This window comes from Fukomys damarensis, unplaced genomic scaffold, assembly GCF_012274545.1.
Source record: "Fukomys damarensis isolate Sample0158 unplaced genomic scaffold, DMR_v1.0_HiC HiC_scaffold_4, whole genome shotgun sequence".
NCBI classification, from domain to species: Eukaryota; Metazoa; Chordata; class Mammalia; order Rodentia; family Bathyergidae; genus Fukomys; species Fukomys damarensis.
In genome coordinates this window covers 27,708,599-27,719,235 of record NW_022900916.1, presented here as the reverse complement: position 1 = coordinate 27,719,235, position 10,637 = coordinate 27,708,599, and the positions used below count along the sequence as shown (strand labels likewise).

Here is a 10,637-nt window from a genome sequence, read left to right as displayed (position 1 = left end):
ATTAACAATAATCATAATCATATGTATGAAACCTTATGCCCTTTAATGTAATTTGGCACCAAAAGCATCTTTTCAATAAAGCCTTTTGTTCTCCACAGAAAATTTAATCTTTTAAAGATGACCAGTGTAAAGATATCACAATAACATATTTAGAACTTAACCCTTTGATGACAACCAATGTAAACATATAACATATTTAAGTAATATTTATTAAGTCTCAGTATGCCTGTAAATGCACACCTTTTATAACAAACTTGAAATCAAAAATCAAACATATTTATTTTCTTGATAAATCACTTCCGCACACCTTTTCGATATACCTAGGTCTTCTGGTCTTGCATATCTCTCCTTATCCTTTTAACAAAACAAACATGCAAAATCCTCTCATATCAAAAGTATGTTTCTTCTACTTATAGCTTTCTTAGTATTTTTCCTGTCTCACTTACTATAAACCTTCTATAACAAACTTGTCTTCAGATGTTAAAATTTCAGTGTCCCTTTTTTAGTTCGATTGTTACATTTTAAAATTTGACTGCCAACAGATCAGTACTACCTTTTGAGTTTTTAATCAACAAAGTACAGAAAAGAGCAAGTTAACCCTATAACCACAATTCAAGAATTTGCAATGTACAAGAAATATTTTTTAAGCACACCAATTAAACATCAACTCAAATTGATACATTTATCCAATAGTTAAAATTTGTAACTTTATTTCTTTTGTAAAATCTTGATGTCTGGTAAAGCACAGTTGCAGTTTTTCTGGCTTTGTTCTGGCATCAGCCGAATAACAGTGCAGGCTTTTGGGGCTACTCACGTATACTTTCTTAGCCAGCTTCAACAACTGAGTTATATTTATTTTTTTCCAAGTTTCCTGCTTCTGTACTTTCTTTCTGATATCGGCAGCAGATTGAGCTACAAAATCAGTGTTCATTAGTTGTTGATTTTCTGCCAAGGTTGGATCAAAAGGGGTATACATTCTATGTGCCTCAGTCTCTTGTAAAACTTTTTGGGGCTTTCATCTGGTCCCTGTAGGGTTTCCATCACCTTAATCACATTGGTGGGCCTTTGCTAGCAGCTTTCACTCCACTAAAAGGGAGGTTCTAGAGTTTGCCAGATTGTGCTGCCTGGCCAAGGAATTTGGATCCCAATTTGGGTGGGCATTCTAGTTCCCATCACAAATCATGGTGGCAAGACAGTTCAATGTTAACCCAAATATAGCATTTTCTTTCACAAGAGTGGGGGTCAGGGTTAGGAAAGCAGGACTGGTGACATTCCTTTCATCTTAACTTTATTTACAAAAGACCTCTATTAATCCAATAGTGAAAAACTACATATAACCTGAGTAATTACACTCATTGCTTATACTTTGCAATTGGTTAAACTGGGGAATCTCCAACAGCTATGTCCCAGTGCCATTAAAAATGGCAGGGCTTTAGCTCAGTGGTGCCACTGCCTGCCTTGCAAGTGTAAGGACCCAAGGTCGATTTCTGGTAGCACCCCACCCGCAAAACCATGAATTGAATTTAGAAAACAAAAACCACACACATCTTGTAAAACACTTAGCACCACTCTTAAATGTCTCACACTCATCCTTGTATCAGCCCATAAAGCATGTTTTATAGATGAAACAACTGAGGCAGAGAGGAAAAATGGTTTGTAAAGACCAAAGAATAGATGGCAGATTACAATCCAAGCAGTTTGGCTGGAATACTTCTTAGCTAAATAAAATAGAACAGGGTAGACTTTTAATATAATTTACTGAAAAATAAATTCTAAAATACAGAATTGTTAAAACAATAAACATCATAGTACAGGATAAAACATTCATCAACTAAACTTATTAGGATTGAGGGAAAATACCAGTGAGGAAGCTTTATTCCTGTACCATTTTACTTGTTACAAGTTGTGTATTTTTCTTACATGTTAGGGTAATATGGGAAAAAAGCCCTTCTAAAAACCTAGGATTCAAAAATTGAAAAATTCAGAATACTTTGGTTCCATCTTTCCACAGAACAGCTGCAATAAACAGGATATGGAAAAAAGAGTAGACAATGAAAGCCCACAATCCTATGGCACATGTTCTGCAGCAGGCTGTATTGAAAGCTCTGAAAGGTTCACCATCACTGTGCTACACTTGTTCTAGAAGATGGTAGGACCCAGGAACTAAGAATGTGGGTATGACTTGTAGAAATGAATAGCCAGGGAATGACTCCCACAGGTGCCCCTTGAAGGAACAACTGTGCTAATACTGACCTTAGCCCAGTGAGACTGATTTTGCACTTTGGTCTCCAGAATAAATTTGCATTGTCATCAATCAGTAGTAATTTGTTATAGCACAAATACACCACCCGAGAAAGACAACCATTTGCAGAAATATCTGTACTAAAATTTAATGTAAGGCTATCAACTGTTAATAAGAATAGGTTTTTTTCTTCTGTGAAACTGTTGCAAAAGCATTGACTATTAAAACTCAATACAAATCTCACTTCCCTTTTCTCTGTATGGATTTTGGAATCCTATAGGTGTCTATTGACAAAATTAGTTCTATTAAAATACTTTTTAAAACTATAAAAAGATCACAATACTTTTTGTGAGGCAAATTCCTCTTAGGAATCACGATTTTTATCTCCCCATCAGAAACATTTGCAGAAATAGCTTAAAACTCATAAATTCAAAGGATCTAGTATGTGTACTCTACTGTCTTGGTGGTATTCATTTACAAACATGAAGATCAATATAGTAAGGGTGTGTAGGTATGTCCACTTTCATTATAAAGGAAATCAGATAAAGTCTCACCACATAAAGGAATATAAAACTATTTATTGACCACTGCTCACCATTATTTACAATAAAGTAAACAATATACAAGGATAACATTTAGGATAACATTCTGACTACTACAAAGTTATTTTACTGGCTTCTGTTTAAAAAACAGTAACCTGAATACTGAAAAGATTTGAGCCTACATGTACGGAACAAGTTGGGGGTCAAGAAAAACATGCAGGTCAATAATTTAAAGTTTTGTTCACTCATTTGTTCTAGCAGGTTCTAAACTGTGACCACCTCCAGCCACTCAGTAGGTTTCCATGAGCCCAAGTCTTTCCATGAATCCCGACTAAGATTTCAACTTACAAGGGAATGGGTCATGAGGAATCTTGAACATTCCCTTAATTCCTTAGCTAAATAAACCAGGTTTAGACTATACCTTCTGGGTCGGGAAGTTGTTGGTAGTGACACAATTTTTCTTTTTAGGAATTCTGCAAGCAAACTGCTGTATTTTTGTGATTATAGATACAGATATAGCTGCTTTGAAAATACTCACTTTGTCCAATTAACTACAGACTCATCTATTTAACTTGAAAGATTATGGCCTTCAGGATAACTTTCAATTTAACTCCAAGTGATTTATTTCTTAGGTTGCTCAGAATGATGGCATCACAAACATGGGCTTATCACCCATACTTTTTTTTTGGTGAATGTTTAAAAACAGAACAAAAACCATTTACATAAGTATTTTATTTATACACACACAAACAAAAAACTCAGAATGGTCCTTAAGCATGTGAGCTAAAAATGAGTTGTTTGACTATAGATAATTTCCCCAATATTTGGAAAAGTAGAGGAAACATATCAGGCTATCAATGCTATTTTCTCATAAAGGAAGCAACTACAGAAAGCTTTTTATTTGTTCAAAGTAACCAGTGCTATTGATGCAAAACAAACAAAACCCAACAACTTCCCCAAATACTACTTTCAAAACCAACATAGTAAACTTGATTTTCATTAGAATGCGTTTTTTTCCACACGAGCAAATCAAAAACCAAGACCCATATTTTATATATATATAAATATATATAAAAATGATGTTAAGTTATTGAGCTTCATCTTCTGGACAAGAATGCCAAGTTAGTCTCTCTTCATAAAAAGCAATTACAATTTGAGGACATTTCATATTTGCCTCTTTTGCCAGCACCAAGTCAGCCTCATCTGAATCTTTCCTGTTGTAAAGAAAAAAATTCAGTTAAAAGCTTGAATTGTTCATTCAACTAAGAACCACTCAGGTAAGAACTTCATTTTCCAAAACAGGTCATGGTTTGCACTTTAAAACTGTTATAGAAACTAGAATTTTCCTTTCAACAAAGTTACCCCCTACCTTACGATAGAAATGTATAAAACCTTTCCTAGATACTCTGTAACAAGTTAAAAAAAAAAAAATCTACCCTCACTTTAAAACATAATTGGCTATCCACTTACCATTTCATGAGAAACATCAATTCTCCACTACTGTCTGTGGCACCAATTATTCGTTCAGGATCAAGACCTCTAGCAAATCCTCTAGGTTTGTCAGCCTATTTAGAAGAGGTAAGTGATTAAACAATGTCCATCAAAGCCTTCCAATAGTGAAACAGAACAAACTACACTAAAAGTGCCGTGGTATTATGAGTACCTTATAATTTCCATTACTTTTAAAAGCAGAAAAAATAAATCTATGTTTAATATTTGATGCACAGAGTTTAACATTTCTAAAACAATTGTGAATCATCCAGAAAACATTCTCTTTTTTTGAGACAGGGTCTCACTATGTAGTTGAGACTGACCTGGAACTCACTATGTAGCCCAGGCTGGGCTCAAACTCACAGTAATCCTCCAGCCTCAGCCTCCCGAGTGCTGGGATTACAGGCATGTGCCACCACGCCCGGCAAGAAAACATTCTTTATTAAAAGACTACAGCAGAATTGTGTGGGGTTACAGAAAAAATAAATTTATTTATTTCTGGTGACAATGCTTATAAGCTCATTAAAACTAATACTTCATAAGGACCAAAATAAATAACAAACATTGTGCAATGGGAAGAAAATGTTCAAATGAGAAGGGGAACAAGGAAAGGAAAGAAGGAACAAGAGGAAAAAGAGAATAGAAGGTAAAAGTGGAAACAAAGCTTTTGAAAATAAAGAGGGGAAGAGGAGTTGAAGGGAATGGGAAAAAGGCAAGACATACCATGTACAGGTACAAATTCCCTACAATGAATGCTATCATGTATATCTAAAATGTACCAATAAAAATTCTGCTCAAAAAAGCACAAAACCACAAACACAGTGAAGCAAAGACTGAACCAAAGCAATGTGTAATGAATTACTCAAATGTCTCAATTCATGCCAATAAATTATAACACTATTTTAATTATTGAAAATTATATACTTAAGTTGAAATATTAGGGCTGGGGATTTAGTACAGTGGCACTGCATCTGCCTTGCAAGCACCAGGTCCTGAGCTCTATTCCTGGTACCACTCCCTCCAAAGATTAAAACATTTAAAAATTAATCTGTTTGGTAACACAGACCACATATATATTATAAATTTTTAAAAAATTTTTTTGCGACAGGGTATTGCTATGTAGCCCAGACTAGCCCTGAACTCACAGCAATCATCCTGCCTCAGCCTCCCTAGTGCTGTGATTACAGGCATGCACCACCATGCCAAGGGCACAGACATAAAGTACTTTTCTGGTAATCGCCACTAAAGGACTACATCAGGACATGTTATCTGGATTACTTTCACTATAGTTGTAAAGGCTTTCAATGGTCCTTTCTTACTATGTATTATTTGCATTTAAAACTGCTACGAGGTTAACTGGTCTGATCAGGGATTGCATCCATCAATCAATCTATTAAAAATAGCACTAGTAGTGCATTTTAAGTGGTATAAAAAGTATGCTAACCCACACTTACTTTTTTTTAACCTACATATTCAGCATTTATAAAAGGCTTCAGTTGCATTTAAAGAATATATGAGTTTAAGGGCAAGGAATTCAGCTCAGTGGTTCTACCACCTGACTCACAAGCACAAAGACCTGAGGTTCAATCCCCAGTAACAACAAAAAGTTTAAAGTCTTTAAAATACTCAAGTCAAAACCTTTTACAAAAAACTGGTCTAACAGGCAATGTATTATACTTACAGCATCTCTTTTCTTCTTTGATTTGCTATCATCAGATTCACTGTCAGATAGAGATTTTCTTTTTGTACCATCTTTTTCTTTACCAGCTTTTTGAGAATTAAGAAATGCTTCAATTAATTCTGGACAATCTAAATTTTCTTCAGGTTCCCATGTATTGTCAGCACTGTGTCAGTAAAAAAAATACTGAGTCAATTAAACATGATTCATTACCATCACCTAGATTTATAGCTATCTGGGAAAAAATTTTCCTGTGCCAGACACTAGCTGTTCCCTAATTCAGAAATTCTTTTGAGAGAACTTGTCTAGATTACTTTACTTATTATTTGCCTTCACAGTTCTAAGTGGGCAATGTGCTATTCTACCCAGGAGGTAACTGGATCTGACTCAAGAGTAAATGAAGCTACTTATTTTTCCAAGTTTCACAACTCACTTACCTCCAATAGTTTTGTTTTTTGAGAAAGGGTCTTGCTACTATGTAGTTCAGGCTGGCCTTAAACTCACTATGTAGCCCAAGTTAGCCTTTAACTTGGGGCAATCCTCTTACTCCTGACTTCCAACACTCTATTTCCACTAGTGTTTTAAAACAATGACTTAGAAGTATTCTGAAATGTGAGATAATTTCAGTTTCTGGTAAGTGTGCAAGTGTAGAATTGATATACAACAGGGGACAGGGAAATCAAAAGTCAAAGCCAGCCTCCTTTATGGCTGCTAATACTATTTTTTTATATTTTTAAATGATTGGGGGGAAAAATTTCAAAATAAAAATACAAAATGGACATAAATGAAGTGTTCCTGGAATACAGTCATGCTCATTTGTTTAATGCATTATCTATTGCTGCTTTTGCACTACATCTGCAAGATGTTGAAAAGAAAAGACAGACAAGTCCATTTCTTTCATAATGGTTTAATGGGTAAAAGATGGAGACAGCTTTTAATGTCCCATGGGATTCTAATAAAAACTACCTACCATTTGAAGATAATCAGCTCTGATGAACTGGTTATATCTAAATTTAAATAACTCAAAGATTTACTTTACTTGGTTTTGCTACCTGTTAAGGATAAAAATAAGAACATAGTCCAGTTAAGAGATAACTTCCAAACTGCTATGAGGAAGCTTTAAATGTGAACAGTGGGGGAAGTAGGAGATAAGAGATATTTGAAACTTAATCCACAATATTTAGAAAATTCATTTTTAATTGTCATTGATTTTTGAACTTTTTTGTTTTTGTGATATAGGGTAGAATACAAGCAGAATGGCATAATAAAGAAAAGTGCAAAGAGAATAATCTCTGCATGTTTGAGTTATGTGAAGGACAGCTAACATTTAAAAAGAATGGGTATGTGATCAACTCATAATAAGGGATACCAGGAAATCAGAGGCATTAAAAAAATGCCCTGGCTCTTAAAGAGATTGCAAACTTAATTTAAGGACCCTCACCCGTGATGGCAAACCTTTTAGAGCTTTCAAAGACACAAACAGCCTGCTGCAGCACATGTGCCACTACTGATCTAGATTATTACAAATATTTCTGCTTAAGACCCCCGGTCTAATTGTAGTTTCAATATTTTTTAGTGCCCTCTGTTCTTAAGAAAACAAAGTAGATTAGACATTTCACTTCACACAATATCTAACTACATTAAAACACATTATATAATAATCTCTCCAGGGTAATAAACTAGACTCCAAACCTCAAACAAGACACCCCAGAATTAAAGGCTTCTTTAAATTTAAACTTACCTAGGGGATAACTGACAAAAGATCCAGGCTAAAAATAAGTCCATTAAAGTGCAGTTGAAAATACTAGCAACAACAACAACAAAGTCTCTTACTCTGTAAATCCCTTCCACTTCAGAAAATACTCCACCTTCCCATTCACTACACGACGGTCCAGTACTTTTTCTACCACAAATTCTTCAGGCTCTGCTTCCTCAACTTTTTTGCTTTTTCCATTTTGTTTCTTTCCCATTTTTTGCTAAAACAAAACAAGAGGAAAGTTAAGACGCATAGACTTTAAAGGCTAAATTTCCTTTATCATTGTTATGACAAACTGTTACTTGTACATCCCAAGACAGACATCTAAGAAGTCAACAGACAATAAAGGAACGCTTCACTCCACTGATTCAGCTCCAACTTAGGATCTTACAATCTTCACCACATGACAGAATCAAAAAAACACTACCTAGAAATACTGTTACTTTTCCTAATCTAAAAGACCAAACTTTTTATTTTAACTGCACCACAGAAACATGACTAAAGTTTTATTGAACACTACAAGGAATAAAGTAAATAGTAGTGACAGGTCTTACTAAGGGAACCCATAGTGTGTATCTGATAAACCTGTAGCCCCAAGATAGTCATAATATCTTTTCCAATTCAGACTTCAATATTAAAAGCCTCAAGGATATGGACAAAAAATGAAAACATTTATAACCCTGATAGAAACTGTAGGGTCAACAATGGAGACCATGACTTAAGTTTTCCCTGACCACTTGGAGCAAACCTACAATGCTATTATACTTCAAAAGACCAAAAGAAAAAAATTAATCTGATTTCTAAAACTAAAACCAACTCAATTTCCTAGTCCTTAAAAACATTCCACAAAAGCATGCTTAAAATAGCAATTCCTCAAGACTGCAAAAGGTCATTTGAAGCTATGAAAACACACAAGGGTATACACACTAATATATCAATAAAAATTCTTTAGAAGCTAAAAAAAAAAAAAAAAAAAATAAAAGAAAAAAAAAAAAAAAAAAAAAAAAAGACATTTGATTTTGTTGGGATTCTATTACCAAGCCAAGCCTAGATTTTATCACTCAAAAACTTTAAAAACTGGACCCAATTACTTTTCTGTCTCTGTACAGTATAAGGAAGAGTGACAGTAGAAAGAGCAAAGAAACTGGGGTAAGCAAAAGTTCATTTTAAAATAAATTTAGATTAAAAACTTTTGAAGAGGCCAATCTGTGGCCCTTTACAAAAAAAGGGAAAACAAATACCAATAAATTATATACACTAAAGGCTACCCTATTTTGTGTAAAAGCATCTTAATTTCAAAAAGCATCCACTTGTTTTATGTACCCATTTGCATCATCAAAGGCTACAGGTAAAGCCAATTCTATTATATGCATTTTGACTTACTATGGAATTTGAAGGTTCAATCCTGAAGAAGCACAGGAAATGCTTTATGCTTTGGTTTTTCAACCTATATAATCTACCACAGATTTATCAAGACAGACTTTACATTACATACCTCAATCTGTTTTCCAGAGAATTTGATATTTACAATCCAATGATGGCACACATTAAAAATCAACTTGCCCCTTTTAGTGGGAAACCCAAGGGAAAACCAAGTATCTGCTCTTTACCTAGGTGTTAACACCTTTATACTTTCTTAGAATTAAACACTATGGGGTCAACTTTAATGACTTTTACATAAATATCTGGATGTTTTTCTAAAAAACTTGTAATTTCACATGGTTAAATACATTTGTACGTGGGTTTTTTTCTTTTGGTACCGGGGATCGAACTCAGGACCTTGCCCTTTTGACCACTGAGCTAATTCCCTGGCCTGTACATGGTTTTTATACATCTGTATTAACTTGCTAGAAAATCAAAGGATGCAAACTTTGCACAAAGTAACTAGTTTTAAATAACATACCTGACTTCTCCAGAATGCAATACAAACCTAAGTGAAATAAAGCTTCGTCTACATCAACACATTCTTCCATGTTAAATGTGTCGTTTTATTGCAAAACGTCTAAAATTTGACTTTTGAAATGAATTTTCAGCCTTTTAAGCCAAGTCCATAATATCACAATGGTAACCATTTCATTTTGTCCCCAATTCTCCTTCATAAAACCAGTAAGGGAGCTGGGAAATACATAGATTCAAATTTTTCAACCACAGAGATGCAGTTACAATTTTTGGGGAAAAAAACAGATCCTTACATGTTTTAGGTTTGAATTAACTTACCAATGTAGTTTTATTGGAGGCCATTTTTATTGCAGACTTGAAGAGCTATTACTAGAAAAATGCATGACAGTTAAAAAATTGTTTTCATGACACAAAAAAGGTAGATAAACACAAGATTTGCTTGGACTTCATCCCCCACGTAGGTAATGCACGTCTCAAACAGCTACAAATCCGAAAGATTTATGCTTCAGGCTTTTAGTTGTACACACCTAACCCTATCTGTTCTAAACAAGTTAGTCTAGAAAACCTTTGCTACGATTGTTGCCTATTGGTACCTGAGACAGCATTACACGGCGAAAATACACGAATATCTTTTCTAATTTGTCTTATTTATAATAAGACAAGTATTGTATTTTTTTTTAAAAAGGATAAACGTTTAATTCAAAACCAGACAATTACAACTAACGGTAAACTACCAATTTTTTTTTCCTCTAGCCTTCTGAACAGTCCAGGGTCTCCTATCTAATTCACTTGATTTCTTCCCAACAGCAGTCCCTCTTTCACATCAGTGGTTTAAAAGAGAAAAAAAGATGCGTCAGTGCATTCTGCGACACTTTTCAGAAGAGCTCGCCCCTGGCTGGCCCGTTCTGGCCTCGGGAATCGTAGGTGCCGGGTGGCCGAGCGCCCACCCCACCCCCACCCCCGGGCCTCGTGGTCAGCGCCTCCGCGGGGAGACAAAGGCCGTAGCGCGGGGGCTCAAGGGCACTGCGC

At 34.9% G+C, this 10,637-nt stretch overlaps 1 protein-coding gene across 2 annotated transcripts in view; it reads right to left on the bottom strand.

The window, feature by feature from the left end:
- Positions 1-3,383: 3,383 nt before the first annotated feature.
- Positions 3,384-10,637, bottom strand: part of Cbx3 (chromobox 3) — an 8,331-nt gene continuing 1,077 nt past the window's right edge. The window contains exons 2-6 of one of the 2 annotated variants that reach the window (XM_010628255.2): positions 9,927-9,977; positions 7,787-7,929; positions 5,957-6,119; positions 4,255-4,349; positions 3,384-3,998 (exon numbers count right to left, since the gene is read on the bottom strand). In XM_010628255.2, the coding sequence (XP_010626557.1) occupies positions 3,872-3,998; positions 4,255-4,349; positions 5,957-6,119; positions 7,787-7,929; positions 9,927-9,950 (552 nt within the window). In that variant the 5' untranslated portion in view covers positions 9,951-9,977 and the 3' untranslated portion in view covers positions 3,384-3,871. The remainder of the gene's footprint in view (positions 3,999-4,254; positions 4,350-5,956; positions 6,120-7,786; positions 7,930-9,926; positions 9,978-10,637) is intronic. The other variant, XM_033757369.1, reaches the window with a different exon arrangement.